The sequence below is a fragment of the Magallana gigas genome, chromosome 7 (assembly GCF_963853765.1).
Source record: "Magallana gigas chromosome 7, xbMagGiga1.1, whole genome shotgun sequence".
NCBI classification, from domain to species: Eukaryota; Metazoa; Mollusca; class Bivalvia; order Ostreida; family Ostreidae; genus Magallana; species Magallana gigas.
Window position 1 is genome coordinate 1,876,262 of NC_088859.1, and position 17,429 is coordinate 1,893,690.

At 34.0% G+C, this 17,429-nt stretch overlaps 2 protein-coding genes across 2 annotated transcripts; one reads left to right on the plus strand and one right to left on the minus strand.

The window, feature by feature from the left end:
* Nucleotides 1-1,394: 1,394 nt before the first annotated feature.
* LOC105327442 (uncharacterized) lies at nt 1,395-6,655 on the minus strand. The gene is made up of 6 exons (XM_066067511.1): nt 6,485-6,655; nt 5,318-5,376; nt 3,035-3,187; nt 2,510-2,569; nt 2,245-2,335; nt 1,395-2,057 (listed from the first exon to the last, which is right to left on the minus strand). Exons 1-6 carry the CDS (start codon nt 6,583-6,585, stop codon nt 1,490-1,492), a joined length of 1,032 nt encoding a protein of 343 aa, XP_065923583.1. The 5' UTR covers nt 6,586-6,655; the 3' UTR covers nt 1,395-1,489.
* Nucleotides 6,656-8,321: 1,666 nt separating this feature from the next.
* Nucleotides 8,322-15,954, plus strand: LOC105341975 (O-methyltransferase MdmC). Its single transcript, XM_011448742.4, has 6 exons — nt 8,322-8,530; nt 9,811-9,967; nt 10,339-10,548; nt 10,638-10,738; nt 10,974-11,135; nt 15,733-15,954. The coding sequence occupies exons 1-6, from the start codon at nt 8,399-8,401 to the stop codon at nt 15,799-15,801; spliced, it is 831 nt and encodes a 276-aa protein (XP_011447044.3). The 5' UTR covers nt 8,322-8,398; the 3' UTR covers nt 15,802-15,954.
* The last annotated feature ends 1,475 nt before the right edge of the window (nt 15,955-17,429 follow it).

Genomic DNA, 17,429 nt, shown 5'->3' on the forward strand with positions numbered 1-17,429 from the left:
TAATGTTTAGAGCAATCGTACAAGTTGATTATGTATATATACTCACATATAAGATTATCAAAGTAAAACGGAAAAAATATTCAAACTCATCTAAAACACAAAGAATCGCAAGAGGAAGTCGGTTGAAGTGCCGCAAAAATTGAATCTGCTGAGAATACGTTACTCCAGCTTTTACATGGGTAATTGGGAGGTGATTTTAATCAACTCTCCTATGCAGTTACTCTGACAAACCGAAAATGAAACAGTGTTTGGACCAAAGCACAAATCATCGCCGCTTACAAGAATTAGTTCTTGAGAATAATTGATAAATCCTAAATAATGTATGCTAAAGAATTGTTTTTCAAGGAAACATATTTATAAATGCCTTGAAAATAGTCAGATTTTAAATGGTACAAACAATTTAGATATTTTTATGTAGTTGCATGTATTCTTACGCCAGAGTTCAATATAGTCTCGTTCAACTCGACGTTCGGCTGTCTCCGTAAATCTCCAACAGCAGAGAGTCTTTCTTGCTTGTCGAAGCGTTTGGTTGAACGAGACGAGAGTTCAATATTGCTTTTTCCATAAATTTTCCAGAAATATTTCTATTACTGATACATAGTTTGATTGAATTTATTCTATCTTTAAATATTACTTAACATGATTCATATGGGGTTTTATTAACATTCTTGTCTCGAAAAAGTCCGAAAATTCATGTTATAAAAATGTGCGTAATTCAAATACAGATTAGAAACTACCTGTACTTGTCATGCAAAATAACTTATCATTGATTTTAAAATAAATAACCATCGATAAAATCAACTCCCGTCAGTTCTTCGGTACATGTACTTTGATTTTTCTCTAATTCTGAAAATCAGTCTTAGCTGACATTATAGAGAAACTTATCATAATGAATTATGAAGAATAAAGAGGAAGTGCATATACGTGTGTTGTTTACCCCTACTTTTATCTTGAATATATTGATATTGAAAACTGTATGCGGTAAAGCATGGGCAATTTGGGTTTTTTGTTTTGTGATCCAAATGTGTGAGAAGGAAAGCTTCAGTTCTCAAGGTATAACTTATTTTCATTTCTATGTGTAACTGATGTCTAGAATAAAAAGTCAGCTAATTTGGAATTATTTACAGTAAATGTAGACATGTAAAATTTTGGAAAACCATCGACATTTGTCAAAAAAATCGTTACACATTAATTGATAAAAATAACTATTCTAAAACATTCAAATAAAATAATGATCGATACAGGAATTATGATAACGATTTTTTTCACTCATACGGAATTAATTGGTATTTTTGGCTTGGCTGATTTATAATGCATTACATTACTATTTGGTCGGGAACATCAACCCAAAAAAGCTTACAGTTGGTGGGATCCAGCATCATTCAATTGATTCAAATAAATCTAAACCATTTTTTTGCTGCTTAAAACAACGTTCAAGCATTGTTTATTGATCGGTACAAAATCTGAATAGCATTTTCCTTTGTCGCTATCAGTAGTTTTCTGTATTTGTTTGGTCAGATTCAATTACATCTAGATAATTTTCTACTTGATCAGGTTCGGAAGCAATGACATCCAGATAGTTTTTTCTTTGATTACAACTCGTCTCGGCAGCGCCTAAATAGTTCTCTTTTTCTCTTAGGTCAGGTTCAACATCCAGATACCTATCTCCTTGATATTGGTCGGGTTCGTGTAGTTTTCCTTCCATTTCTAAGTAAGATTCATTTTTTTCCTCGGACATTTGGGAGACGTTTGCTGTGTTAGATTTAAAAGACTCCATAACCACGGCGACCTTAGGTGGACATGCTACAGCTGCTGACGGAACCCTCCTTGGATCATTTGATTCATAAATCCCACCCTGTCCCTTTCCTTTTTGTTTATTACACACAAGATGTTGCCTTGTAGATGATATAGGCTCCAGGTAGTTTTCCTGCTGGGCTCTATTCATGTTTTCTATTAAAGCGCCATCTTTAAGATCGTTTCCCTTCATAGCTTCATAAGAATGTAATTGAACCTCTTCAAATTTGATATGCGTTTCCATGTATCCAGAAGGTTTCTTGCTAATTTAAGATATAAAGAAATACTATCAGAACACAATTCAGTCAAACAGAAACTGATATTTTTAAATTCATTTGAAATTATTGGACTGTATAGTACAAAATTGATACGTAATGTTATCCCAGCCAAAGACACTGAAACATGTAAATATTAATTTTTAAATAAATCAGTTGATTTACTGTGACGCACAGTGATGGTTGTTGTCGATACGAGTGGACCGTAACGGAAACCAAAGCCACAAAAAGTAAACCAATCACCACGCCCTGTGCTATCACTGCAGCTGGTAAAGAAATAAAAAACGGCAAAAAATACGGATAAGATAAGCATTTTGCTGTTACATTTATTACTTTGTAATAGTGTATTTCCTCGACCATTACTTGCAATGCATTTATTTTGATATTTAATAATTTAATAACCTTAATCTTTTTTATAATTGTTTTCACTTTTTATTTACCTTCCAAAGACTTGCATGAATTGGAATAAAGAGAAATCATTTCATCTGATTCTTCATCTCCTGCAATAAAATATCAAAAGCGTTCAATAAAAAATAATCCATCACTTTAGGGTATTGTAAAGACATATCAACTTTTTAGTACATGTATATATGGCTCAAATAGTACTGTAATATTCATGATGTTTAAATGTTAGTATAATAACCATCGAGAATATCATTCTTTACCCCCCCCCCCCCCAAAAAAAAGAATCCAAATATGTACATTGCTTTCTATTGTTGCACACAATTTTAATGTTAATGATTTCAATTTTTGTTAACACTGTGCTAGTATTGATAACAAATGTTTGTTTGTATAGATCAATGGAAGACTCTGTAATGATGGGCAATTCAGGAAGGAAAGGACAAAAAAAGGTCATGCCTGCTGTCCGATCCAGTTTCATTGTGAAATAAAATATTGTTTAAACTAAATGTCATGAATTAACTATGTAAGATAGATATGGTCTGATCAGGCTGTACAATACTCACCACGTGATCTGTTCCTTCCAATATGAACACATCCAAACGCTTTACTACACCGCTGGGTTGGCGGACAGTCACAAGGCTTCACGCAAAACTGGCCGTAGAAACCATCCGGGCATCTTCTGGTGCAGTTCAAGCCCATTGTACCGGGTTGGCAGGCTATTGTAGAAAAAGAAATATTTGAAGTATAGTGTATTTATTTAATGTACAGACACACGTTTTAACATCTCCATACTTGAATAAATTACACAATGAAGTTGTTGCATGTCAATAAAATATTCAAATTGAAAACAACGGATATACTCTGTGATAGTGCTTGCTAAAGAACTTTTATTTTTTGATCATATAGAAGATATATAATAATTGTGTTTCTCAAAAAGACTTTTATCTTCGATACGCTCGATAAGTTTAGGAATATCATAAATTATATGCTTATTCTTTAATTGAAATCCTATAAGTGTTTTTTCAAAGATTTGACTTAAGTAGGGTCATAATTAGGACTTAGGCCTAATCTTAGCACCTGCATAAGTCCTACTTAATTAAGTATTTTTATACCGTAACATAATGTGATAGTTTGACTTAGTTTTATTTTTAGCATTAACCAGTTATTCATTCATTCACTTTTTCCATCTTTCACTCTTTGCGTTGCACTAATACTAACAGTGTAACAAGTGTGTGTAAACTAAAACACTCCTATTTTAAATAATGGTATAGCCCGTTTAGGTTATTTATTTCGATGGTTTGGATTATTCCATTTAAAGAGTATTTTTATAATTACGGTTTGTGAATGGTCAGTATTGGTCACTACTGATAGAGTTTGGGAGAGATATTCTTTTGTATTCTGGTTTTGTAATTCTTTAATTGCAACCTATACTTCTAACCAGACAGGTGTGTTGTTGAAATTCAGACTGAGACAAAGCATACCGACTCAGACCTGGAAGTTATTCTTTTAAAATATAATTGTTTTAATTAATACAATTCTAAACTTTTATGGGTTAAAAATTAAAATTAATAAATAAAGTTAATTTATAAGTATGAGTGTGTAGAGTGAATGTTTTGAATACAGTACAATGTGATTACCGTTGAGAAGTATATGTCTTATTTATTTATTTGTGCAAACAAGATCTTAAATATTGTATAAATTGCAAATAGGTAAAGTTGTCATAATGAGCCTGATCCGCTGATTGATACATATATGCAGTGTCGTGCACTCGGTTCCTTAAATTGGTAACTTTCTGTTGAAATTCATTATTGCCAATAGTTTTATATAATCTAAATATTAGAGTAATGTTTCTAATAGTTGGAAATGTTATTTAACATAAAATTCAGATTTATCGTGTATTGCGATTAAATGTAAAGAGATATAATTGACCTATAAGTAATTGTATGTTATACATGTTGTGATGTCTATAATGTTTGTATTGTTATAGTGGTGTGCTTATATGTTTTATGTATTGTTTTAGGGCAACGGTCAGAATATATAATTTAGAACCCTACAATCGTCTTGGTGTTTTATTTTATTCGTCCAAGAACGGTTACAAACTTAGCTATGTCTTAGCTAAGTCATGCTTAAAAAATATCCGTTAAATGCGAGGTGGATATTAAAACAATTTGATGAAATGTTTTTGAAAGTGGTGATATCGAGATACCAAATATATACATGCAATATAACAAGTTCGAGGGTCTTTTTCATAGTTTGTAGAATAAATGAATTGAAATAAATTTGGAAGTTTCACAAACGAATGAAATAATTGCAAATGTTTGGTATGTGTTTGAATTATTGAACAGAACTACCACACAAGCTTTAATAAAATGGTTGAATTCAATAAACACACATTTAATTAATTTGCTATGAAATTCGGTTTACTCGTTATACTATTTTATGAATGAATACTTGTGGCTCATGACATAAAGCATGCTAAGATTTTGACTTCAGTAAGGTCATAAATAGGGCTAGGGCGGAATCTTAGGACCTGCATAAGTCATACTTAAGTACATGTATGTCTTATACCGTAACATAAAGCAAACTTAGCAATGTCTTAGCTAAGGCATGCATATGTTGATAAGTAAAAATGAATCAGTAATTCATTTCCTAATCGAATTTGAATTTATTGGTAACAAATCATTATCCTAGGTTAACATCTTAATAATAACTTGAATCTAGTCAGTTTGCACATCGATATGTATATATAAGCAGGGCGGTCTAGTGATACTTTTTGCACATGAGTAAAAGATCCCCAAGGATAATTAAGTTTATTGAACTTAAGAATATATACATGTACTTCTTACCGATACATTCTCCTCCTATGTCGATGTAGTTCAGACAACAAGTTAGAATCGAAGCATTTCTGAAAAGTTGTGAATGATATTCATTATTTTACGCAATTCTAACATGTATGTGATACAATTACTAAACAAATTTTTTACGTTTAGTTCAATAAATTTAACTAATGTTGGGGCGCAAGCGGGGTTTGCATAATTATAAGATATGCAAATAACCTAAAATCGTAAAAATGCCAACATTTTTATAATTAATTGAATTATTTAATTGCTTAAATTTTAATTGAACAATATGCTGAAAACTATATATAAACATCAGTAATAACAAATCGTTCCTTGTATTAGAATACCGCCGGATACGATAAAATCCAATCAAGTTCTTCGAGCTTTATTGGAATCGATCACGCCTCGACCGTTTTAGATCATCTCATAATACTCAAAGAATGATTCATTGACAAGTCAGATTTCTAGTATTGACTTCGGTTTTAACTATAGTATGATTGAACATTAACTGAATTAAGTCGAATATCATAATTAACGCACGAAGTATCTCACACATTTTTCCTTGAACTTTTTGTCATGCGGTTGCGAAAATGATAGTTTTTAGCTTTTTTGAGAACAAATTTTAAATAATCGGTAAAGTTTGAGCAAAAACGTTGGAAATTTGATCTTATCTTTGGCAACAGATACTCTTTGTTAGTTAATTATGCCGCCTTATTATGCATTAATATACGTGTATTTTAAAAAAATCATGCAAAATCAGACAGCTTTATATTTTTTCTTTCTTCCATTTCCTTTTCTCTATCTATTTTTTTTTAAACAGAAAATTAATATCAATAGTCGAGAGTTCGGAAATTGGTTGAGGAAGTTGTTTGGAAATAGTCAGTAATAGAGGGGAAAACGGAAACACAACAAATCAACATGACCTCATATTTCTATTGTTCAACATTGATGTATAAATTAAAATCAATGCGTTGTTGGTTTTTTTTTCAGGGGGGATCAGTGACTAAGATTGCAAATTAAAGCTGTGTAATCAAAATATTTACAAGCGACAAGGAATGGCATGAACAAGGATTTTTTGAGAGCAATTAAAATCTCTGATTAATAAGTACTTAAAAACAATTTTTTGACAAGACTTATATAAATTGAAATAAAGTTCCAGAGTTGCACACTTACCCAGGGCTTGGGCATTGTCCATCTTGTATCTGTGCAGTGATACCATGTACGTAAATGTTTGCAAAAAATATCACATACAAAGAGATTCTTTTTTCGTGCATCTCCTGTTCTGATAGGTATAAACCAAACTTGTCATATCATCTCCTTAAACTGCATATGGCTTTATTTCCTTCTCTATGGAGCGCCAAATTAACTTAAACTCAAATAATTGATTATCTCCTCAATTTAATTTAATTCATTATTGGTATGTAAATAACTCTTAACTAAAATGTGTGTGTATGTTAACAGAGAATGTGGTCTGATAGAGAGCAAATTTAAGCCTAAAGCCTCAGTCACAACTGGTCGTACGTGTTTGGTGATCGTGTGTGTGCCAAGAGTTTTGTCACTTGTGGCTCCCGTGGCTGATCGTACCGTAAAAAAAACCGTTTGAAGTAATTGAGAGTGCAGCGTTAAACAAACGGACGTTTGACTGCCAGTCGTAGGTGTCACGTACAATTTTGTTTAAAGACGGGTTTGCCACTCGCAACGTGCGATGCCTGTAGGAAACGTGCTTCAATCTAACGATTATCGTGCACCAGACGTACGTTTGCGTTGTGAACGGTAGTAATAACATTCGCGTCGTAGGTTACCTGCACGTCAATCGTACCGACGTCTTTCTGTGCCCAGCGACAGCTGCATAGACAATTTAGTTTTCACTAGAATCTTTGATTTGATATTGATGAATGGTAAAAGTGTCTTTTTTTCATATTGATATTTTATAAAAATCATGATTCGCACGCACCACGAGCAATTGGTGTACGCATGACGTTTACAAGTGTGACGTACGTTTACTGTGGTTCAATTTATATGTATATGGTGAGCACATGCGACTTGTAGTCAACGAACATGTAACGCAAGGGACAAGTGTGATCTCTATGTCATTCGTACAATTCAAATCGTACGGTCATCTTACGGGTTCCTTGAGTGAAGCGCAAGTGCAGCGTACGTTTTCAGATCTCGCAAGGAAACCGTGGTGATTGTTGTGCATGTCCATGCGTGCTTACGGGAAGCATACGTCCTTCCAAAATCGTAAGTTGCACTTGCGTGTCCCGCAAGATTTTTACTAAAATTCGCCCGTAGACCAACCGTAGAAGCTATACTAGTTGTGACCAAGCCTAAATGTTAATTGCATAATAAATCTACACAGTAGATTTGAATGATTACTAAGAAAATCGTTCTAGAATCCGTATATAGCTATCTACATATGGAAGAGGATCGTTCATTATGATATTGGATGTGCTTATTGCGCAATGTTCAAACCTTTATTTACTATGTTAAAGTTATTTAACTGTTTAAATACCTTTAACTTTGGTGAAGTTTACCGTTTAAAAACGGTCAATACACGATAGATATCACAATCCTAAATATATCAACAAAAGGGTGTTCACTTTACAAGACTAATGTAATGTCACCCAAAAATGTGCAAGTATATTATTTAACGGCCTTTTACTTCTTTTGAAAATATATTAATAAATAAATACATATCACAACATCAAACATAAAAAAAACCACAAGGTAAATCAGTATGGAGTTTTTATCAATGAAAAAATTTGTTTTTCAATATAAAAAAGAACTTCTATACATGTACTCTAGAAAGTGAGTCAAACCAGGTCATGTGATCGTGTAACCGGTATAGAGTGGTTCCTTGTAAATACTGATTAAAGAAACTGTTGACCCCCAATTTAAAACGACCGCGTGTGCGAAAGAAATATTTAATCTAGAACATTAAAAGGAACGTCGAACACCAATATTGCATTTTAAATAGGAACATTGCGTTACGAATTGGGGATGAAAGATCGAAGAGGTCATTCGGGGGTATAAAAGCCGGTGCAATCCCCACTAGATCTCGATCATTAGTTTATACATACAACCGACATGGCCAGCGAAAAATACATGAGACTGGACCCAGCCTACAGAAAGCTGCAGAAACTGAGGGACCTGGTGAGAGAACAGAAGGTCCCGTCTAAGATCAGCGAGGAGATAGATGAAGTCCTGGATCTGATGAAGGTCAGTGGAAAGTTGTACAGCTTTGTTGGTCACTTTGACGGAGAGAGTCGTGGATTTAAAATCTTTCAAAACTACATAAATTCGAACTTTTAAAGATAACTTGCAAGAATTCAGTTTGCGTTGACAATACTTGAGACAGTTTTTTTTTTCATTATCATAATTGTGTTTTAACATGATTATAATTGTGACTTGGTGCTTATTGCCCTGGGTTTCCGTAAACAACAAAACGCTGTCTTTGGTGATTCATGTGGGGTATGAAAGTGGCGACATTGCAGAAAAAAATACATAACACGCTAACGCGGGTTATGTAATTTTTTCTGCAGTAATCGCTGCCGTCATAACCCATATGAATCATCAAAGAAAACATTTTATTTTCTGTATTCATATCTTTCTGTTAACAAATTAATAAATTGATAGTAAAAAGTAAGTTAAATTCACTAAATTACTGTTAGTGTACATCAGTACGTTAGATAAAAGAAACAACCAAATCGTTCACTATGGGAATTTGAATCTGACATCATCATTATTATTTCGTGCAGTCTGGGACTTTTCTTAGGTCGCTGTAAGTTTCAACCAATCGATAAACGGGAAGTGTAGATTTCAGTCCTTTCAATTTTTGCAGTTTCAGTCGTTGTGGGTTTCGACCAATCGATTTAAGGTGGCTCACTACACTTGAAATATTTTCTCAAATCAGCAGAAAATTACTTGATTATAATAGATATCATAATGGATAAGAAGTATTAAAGTCCAATAGGCAAATAAATGTGCAATTTTGGATGAAAAATTACATTTTCAAAAATTGTATGAGTTAACATGAATAAAGGCTCAAGGCGGATTCGAACTCATGATCAGCGTTTCAGAAGCCCAGTACTTTATCCACTGAGCTTCGACGATATGAAACATATTTGAACGATATAAACAGTTCAACAAAACATTTAAATCGCCATCTTGTGACGTAGTGTCTTAAAAAGTATAAGTGTAGGTGTAGTGAGGTACCTAAAACGAGGCGTGTAGATATCGGCCCTGTTAGTTTCTACAGAGCTATGAATTAACTTGAGTTTCCGTAAGAAATAAAGGGAATCATACTCGGTAGATGTAAATGTAGAACAAAAAAGTTAAGCATGGAGGGGAAAAAATTAATATTTTTATGTTGTTATATATTTGTGCAAAATATACGTAAAATCTTATTTTGAATAAAGAAAAGAAATTGTAACACATTTGTTCTTTTTTATAAGTGTGTATGGTTTATTACATGGTAAATAATTTTCTCCATCCCACAGAGTCGCACGGACTATTGCGAGGGAATCTCGACACGTCCCAGCAAGGACCTTCAACAACTCATGCACTCCACGCTAAATCACCAATGGCAGACAGCTGTTGACCAGGGAAAGTTGACCGAGATCCCCAGTACATTGATGATGTCTGGGAATCTGGAAGGTGAGCTATATATTAATTCCGCCGTGCACGCAAAGTTTATTAAAAATCCATCCCTCAATAAATTGTACTTATTCAATGTCATAAATTCGTTATATCATTTTAACGTTTACAAAGGAAAATCATATTTAAAAAGAAAATGTGTCCTTTCTTTTGGGTAGATGATAGAATATCGAATTAGAAAAAAAAACGCGCTTCATGTTTACAAAAGAAAATTTTATAAAAAAGAAATATACGTCCGTTCTTTTGGGTAGATGATTTAATATTGCATCAGAAAAACAGATTAAACTTCCTTTAATTTTGAAGATTGACTAACATATTTATAGAAAGCTTAAACCATATCAATTCAAAACCAAAATTCATATTTTTTCCAGTCCAGTTTTTGCGATCCCTGGCAAGCCTTGGTAACGTAAAGCGTGTCCTAGAACTAGGTATGTTCACTGGGTGCACGGCGCTGGCGTTCGCAGAGAGCATTCCAGCAGACGGCCGGGTCGTGACCTGCGAACTTGACCCCTATATCGCTGACACTGCAAGGTCATTTTTGGACAAGTCGGGATGTGGGGAAAAAGTTGAAATCATGAAAGGTAAAGTAAGATAGCTTTTAAATTAAAACTTGTTATTGAAACTAGCACTCTAATCGTGAATTTGAACGATGCTGCTTTTATTGCATTAGGTCCCGCCAAGTCATCGATGGAGGTTCTCGCTCAAAAGAAACAGCAGTTTGATCTAATCTTCCTAGACGCCGACAAACCAAGCTATACCACCTACTACAAGGTACAGACATGTCTACCACATAAACTATTTTACCAAAGGCAATATAATTATTAAAGACCATTTTATTTTAAATTTATGAATATTTATTACCGTGTAACCGCAATCGGAATATCTCAAATTCTTCCTATATAAACCAATATTGTTTGTTTATCTAATAACCCAAAATATAACCAGTTTCATTCCTGTCGCTTGTGTGTTATTCAAGCAATTGTAAAATCTTGTGACCATGTTGCAGATGATATGGGATTTAGGACTTCTCGCGCCAAATGGAACCATAGTGGTGGACAATGTCCTGTTCTTTGGGGATCCGTACACAAAGGAGGGGTTTATGGGTAAACTAGGAGAAGGCGTTACCAAATTCAACGAAATGGTCAGACAGGACGAAAGTGTCCACAAGGTACTTGCCTGTATTCTGTTATCCAAAGATATAAAATGTGTAGGGACATAGGTGTATATATAAGGCTAGTATATATGACATTATTAAGAACCTTCATATAGGTCATACATATATGAGGCACAATATTTTTTCTTACGGCCAAATTACTGAATACTTAAGCTTAGTCTAATAATTCAAGTTACTTCAATATTAGAAACTAATTATAGACTCAATCAATCAATCAATCAATCATACTTTATTTCCTCTGTTAAGAGATATGACAACATACAACTAGCATATGATTATATACAATTTATATATGCACACACACACACGCTCACACACACCCACACACACATTACATGTACACATACATGAAAATGAAAGCAAGAGAAAAAGTTATTTACAGTGTCCCATAGGGGTAATAGCCTTGAAGTGGATCAGGTAGTAGCGGAAGTGGCAACTGTTATGGATCGGAAGTATGCTGCCGCTGTCGCCCGAACAAGATTGAAGTTCAGAATGTGGAATGATTTATTGTCCGATTCATGATTTGTACGACGCCCGAGAAGTACATGAAATATGTCGTTTTCAGAAAGACCACATAATTCCGCGCATAATTCTATGTTAAAACAGTTTGTTATTATGTTCCACCAATTTTCACGTATTACCACAGTAGCTGGGCAGACACAAGAAGAATGTTGAAACACGTCGACAAAGGATTTACCGCACAGAATACATGAATAGGGATTACCATTGAAACTTACACTTGTGCAGAGTTTACAGATGAACTTGCAGAGTTTGATTTCCGAATAGTTTTCAGGTATATTCCAAATCGAGGAGGGTTTTGACTCTCTGAAAATTTCTGTGAAAACTAGGAAGTCAGGGTCATGAGACATCCGCGCTTTTCGTTGAGAAAGGTGTGAATTAGTAACATTGTTGCGGACAATTTTCTTCCAGCAAGGTTTCTCGGGAAAGGTTCCGTCTTTTAGAAAATCCCACAAGTAAACTGTAAGGTTGTAAGATTGGAGAACCTTTATAATATCAGGAATAAAGCCAAACTGATTTACGGAAAGATCGTGTAAGTAAGAAAATAATCTCGTTAGAAATATCCTTTTTGTTAACGTTTTTGGGTCTAAACGACAAAGTCTCCCAAAGAATAAAAGCTTCCGAACGTCAATCTCTGCGTTGATAGGTAATACATCAAAAAAGGATTCGCACATGTCTGATCTGCACAGTTTTGGTAAATCCAGCGAGTTCTTACAGACAAAGTGTTGAAATGCGTTTAGTTTGTTTTTGTCTGTTAGAGACAAGTTGCACCAAAGTTCGCATCCATAAAGCACTGATGGGAGTACAATTTTTTTGTATAGATGGGATAACGTATTAGGGTTAAGAAATGGTGTGCCAAGATCGGATAATGCAAAGTAGGATTTTCGTCCTTTGTTGCATGCTTCGTTTATTCTATCCGAAAGTTTACACTTGTGGTTGATTACGATTCCTAGATGGTTGTAAGATTGTTCACAAGACACTTTTGCAGGACCTAGATGCCAGTTTGTGTTATCTAGTTTAGCTTTTTTAGCGCGAAACTGTAGAACACATGATTTAGACGCATTAAATGTAAATCGCCACTTGCAGGAATAGTTGTATGCAATATTTAACAGTGTTTGTAGCGCAAGCGGAGAAATACCAATTAGAGCCAAGTCATCTGCTAAGGAAGTGCAGCTGCTAGGTATATTGAGCATACCTGTGTTTGGACTACCGGACTGTATGGCATGGATGAGATCATTTATGTAGACAAGATAAAGGAACGTTGATAGTACGCCACCCTGTCGAACACCTTGTTGTACGGGAAACCACTCTGAACGAGTTTGATTTACGACAATTGAGCTTAGGGTGTTTTGGTGGCATTTGTTAATGAGAGACCATAATTTGCCCTTAATACCAAGTTCATATAGTTTAAACATTAGTCCAGGCCTCCACACCGTGTCAAATGCCTTGCTGGTGTCAAGAAAACATACGAATACATTGCTTCCTTGTTCTAAATTATGTATTATTGTCTCTTGGAGATTAAATGATGCTGTCAGACAACCTAGTTCCTTCTGAAAACCCTGTTGTTGAGAATGTGGAAAATCTTTAGTTTGTAAAAGTTGTTGATTGATTCGATTGTACACAACCTTTTCAAAAAGTTTAAAGAGGCATGGTAATAAGGCTATTGGTCTGTAGTTGTTGCAGGAATCTTTAGACTTGTTTCCTCCTTTATGTAATGGAACTATAAGACCACGTTTCCAACAGCGAGGGATATAGTTATATTGCACAATAGCATTAAACAGCTTCAAAATACAAGCGATAAGTGATGCACCACCATGAATTATGTGTTCATTGGTTACAGAGTCGTCACCGGGTGCTTTACGTAATTTGAGTGTATTTATGGCTGACGTTATTTCTGCTGTTGTAAGTTGACCCCCTGGTATATACCCCGGATCCTCTTCACATTCAGTCGTAAGATGTTGGTACTTATCACTAATCGTGTTTCTGAATGCGTGATCGAAACTATCGTCCTCCAACGGAGTATATAGTTTCCTATAGAACGAAGCGAACGTTTCCGTAACACCTTGTGGGTCTGTATGAGTAACTCCTTCTTCGTCGCGGATTTCTGGGTAGATTCGGGATCTCCTTGGCTTTCTGCGTTTGGTTAATTTCCAAAACAGGCGGACGTCAATTTCTGCGGCTTTGTCAATGTCACTGTATACTTTTCGCATATATTTTTCGTGTTCCTCATTAAGAGCATTTCGAAATTGTCGCTTTGCCCGCTTGTACTCTCGGTATGGCTTAAATTCCATCCCACGGGGTCTTCCCTCGGACACCCATACCCTACGTTTGTTCCGTTCAATTGTATGTAGATTTTTGACAGATTTAGTCCATTCTGGTCTAGTGTAAGGGTTGTATTTAGAAAAGGGGACCGAGTTTTGAGCGCAAGTAATTAATATTTCCGTTACATCACTGACGAATTTATCAATGTCTTTATCCACCCTGATTTCGCTTAGTAGTAACTTGTGTATGTTGCGTTCCACTTGGTTTCTATATGTTACAATGGATTCAGGTGTTGCCTTGTGCCATGCGGGTAATATGGTGTTAGAGTTCATTAGAGAGTGCCTTTGAATTTTAAGGTCAAAATATGCTAAAACCGGTAGATGATCAGATGTGATGGAAAATGCACCCTCTTCAATAATCTTATACCGTTTCAACCCATTGAGGACATGTTTGTCAAAAAGAATATAGTCTAGTGTTGTACTCTTCTGGGTAAACGTGAACTGCTCCCCCTCAACGACAAAATCCTTGTTTTGGATACACAATTGATACTTGGAGACAAAATTAGATAATAATTCCGCCTTAATCAGGTTTGTATCACTTGTGTCAACTAAACTTCCGTTGAAGTCACCTGCAATAATAACTTTACCATAACATGAGTAATATGTGTATAGATTTTCGAGTATGCTAAGTTCTTGCGTGTAAGCATCAATATTGCTATCAGCTGGCAAATAAACACCGATTATGTAGTATGTGTTACCAGAATGATCATCGAGTTTAATTCCTATAATTCGTCTGGTATTATAACAACTGACTTCTTTTACAGAAAACATTAGGGATTTCTTATACATGATAGCGACGCCCCCTTTACCGGTGAACGCCGAATTACCGTGCATTATATTTTCATCGTCAAGTTTGACAAAACAAGCATATTCATTGTGAATAGAGTCAAGATAATTGTGTGTACTTTCTTTAAGTTTATGCTCTGTTATGACCAAAATATCACACTTTTCTTTTTCTAAAGTATATAATACCCAATATATTACGACTTTGTTTTTGATTCTTTTGTAAAAACTTGTTTAACCAATTCTCTTTGAAACAAATATTAAATGTTATGACTCTTGAGAGAACCCTCTTATCTTAGTATTTTACTTAAAGGGACCTGGACACGATTTCAGATATATTTTTTTTTACAAATATACTGTAAAGTAAAGAAATTGCCATTTCTTTATCAAAATAACTTGTGGAAACAAGATAGACTGATTCAATGGATTCATAAATAATTTCATCACAATAAACAACAACATTAGATTGAAACTTTTACCAATACAACAAATATGTAAACATTAACAGGACTCGAGCTTTGTTTACAAAACAACAAATTCTGACCTCTGTAACTCGCTTGTAACTCGATATTTGACATGCAAATTTTGTCAAAGCATTGAAAACATCTACATGTATATTAACAATTCTAGACATAAGATTGAAAAAAAAAAAATTTGAAAATTTTGAGCTCAAATCGTGTCCAAGTCCCTTTAAAATTTTGGAGCACAGAGAAAGGGACGTGGACTCATTCATTGTAAATAGTGCAATTCTATAAAAATTATCCTCGCCGAGGAAACTTGCATTTTTTTTTAATCTGGAAAAAATATTTATTTTAAATTGAAAAAAGGTGTATCTCTCTAATTATGATACTTACATTTTGTAATTAACATGACTGTGTATCCTAAATTGGGTATACAAATATAAATGATATACGTGTTATTATATCAATATAGGAATTACTGTACTTGATTTTTATCGTTAATTAAAGATAATGGTGCCAATAAGAGACGGTATGTTCATTATACGGAGGAAGACGGACGTGGACGGCCGGAAGTAGGAGGAAGCACTCTACTGACCTGTTTTAATTCATTTTTATTTCGTACAACAGCAGATATTATATGTCTTAAGAACATTTTATCATGAAAGCCACGTGCTCATGTTATTACAAATGTATGTGACAATAACTAATAAAACGATTTATATTTCTTATAAAGTATCTTTGCTGTTTCGTGGATAAAAAACATAATAAAACAAAACCTCTGATTTCAATGCATTTTAAGTCGTCGTGTAATGATTTTGCATTACAAAATAAATATTAACGCACATGAATGCGTGCGTATCATTTCAATAACTCATTTTATAAGTAGAAGTTAGTATGTTGCTGTGCAGTCGCAACTTGCGGAAACTGAACCTGTACGTTTAACATTTCTCCTGGAACTTCGAGAGAATGGTAAATATGTACAAAGCATTATTCAGGCATTGTTAAAAGTCACACTAATAAACTTATGAGAATTTATAAACGTTATTTGAATTTTTACTACATTAGTACAATGGATCTTTCCAATCATTTACAAAATATAAAATTTACAATCATTGCTTGAGAAAAACACGATACACTGATTCATTGATACAAGTATATATAGCATATCTATGGGCACCATATAATAAAAGCATTTTTAGTCAATATAAAGCGTGATATGAATCAAATAGATTAAGTCAATGTGATGGCAATACACCACATATTTGCAAATAACAATGTTATCTGTAAATCAAAGAGGTACTTGTATATTTAAATAGTAGAAACTTAAAATAAAGTTATAGGGTAAAAAAATGTTTGGGAATTGCTCAGTTGAAATTTGACAAACCGTGCACTTGTCGGTTCATTTCACACAACAGGAACAACCAGGGCATCTACTCCGGGACCATCAAACTCCCCACAGAGGACCGGAAATGAACCTTACTTCATCAGATAAACGGAGATAGCACGAAGGCGGTCACCTTGATAATGAGGAAAAAACAGGATGGATGTAATTGATACGGTGTCTTGTCACCAATCTATGTTAAATTCTGTAACCATCGGTTCAACAAAAAAATACTGTGTGTCTTGTAAATTCTTCACAATATTAAAATGTTCATAAACTGATAAAGTGAATTTATCTTTATTTTTTTTGGATTTGATATATTTTAGCATGAACGTATTCAATATACAATAAACAGTCTCTCTAAAAATATAAAACATCTCGATTTATCAGATCAACCCTTGTATGCAACTTTATCAGTTAAATATAGTGGAATTTTAGCGAATAATCGCTGTATTTCGTGATATCTATATTACTTTTTAAAAAATGGTGTCTTTGGTAAAAATATTTTTTTATTGGATTACAATGCTTACACGAAATGTATACATGTACTATTTAATCCAGAAATACATTTTTCGTATATTTGCTGAAGGGGTGTAAATAACAAAATTAGGCCTATAATGCATAATATTGTCAATTTTGTATTTACACTTATATTTTATTTATACCCACGTCACCCCGTAAACTTCACCATATAACAATAGGCTAACAGTATTGAATTCGCTAAAGAGAAAGGTATTACGGTAATCATTCTTTGAAGTTCATTTTCCTAAAATTTTAATACATGTGACTTTCAGAAACGTTAACGGTTTGAGACATACTGCAT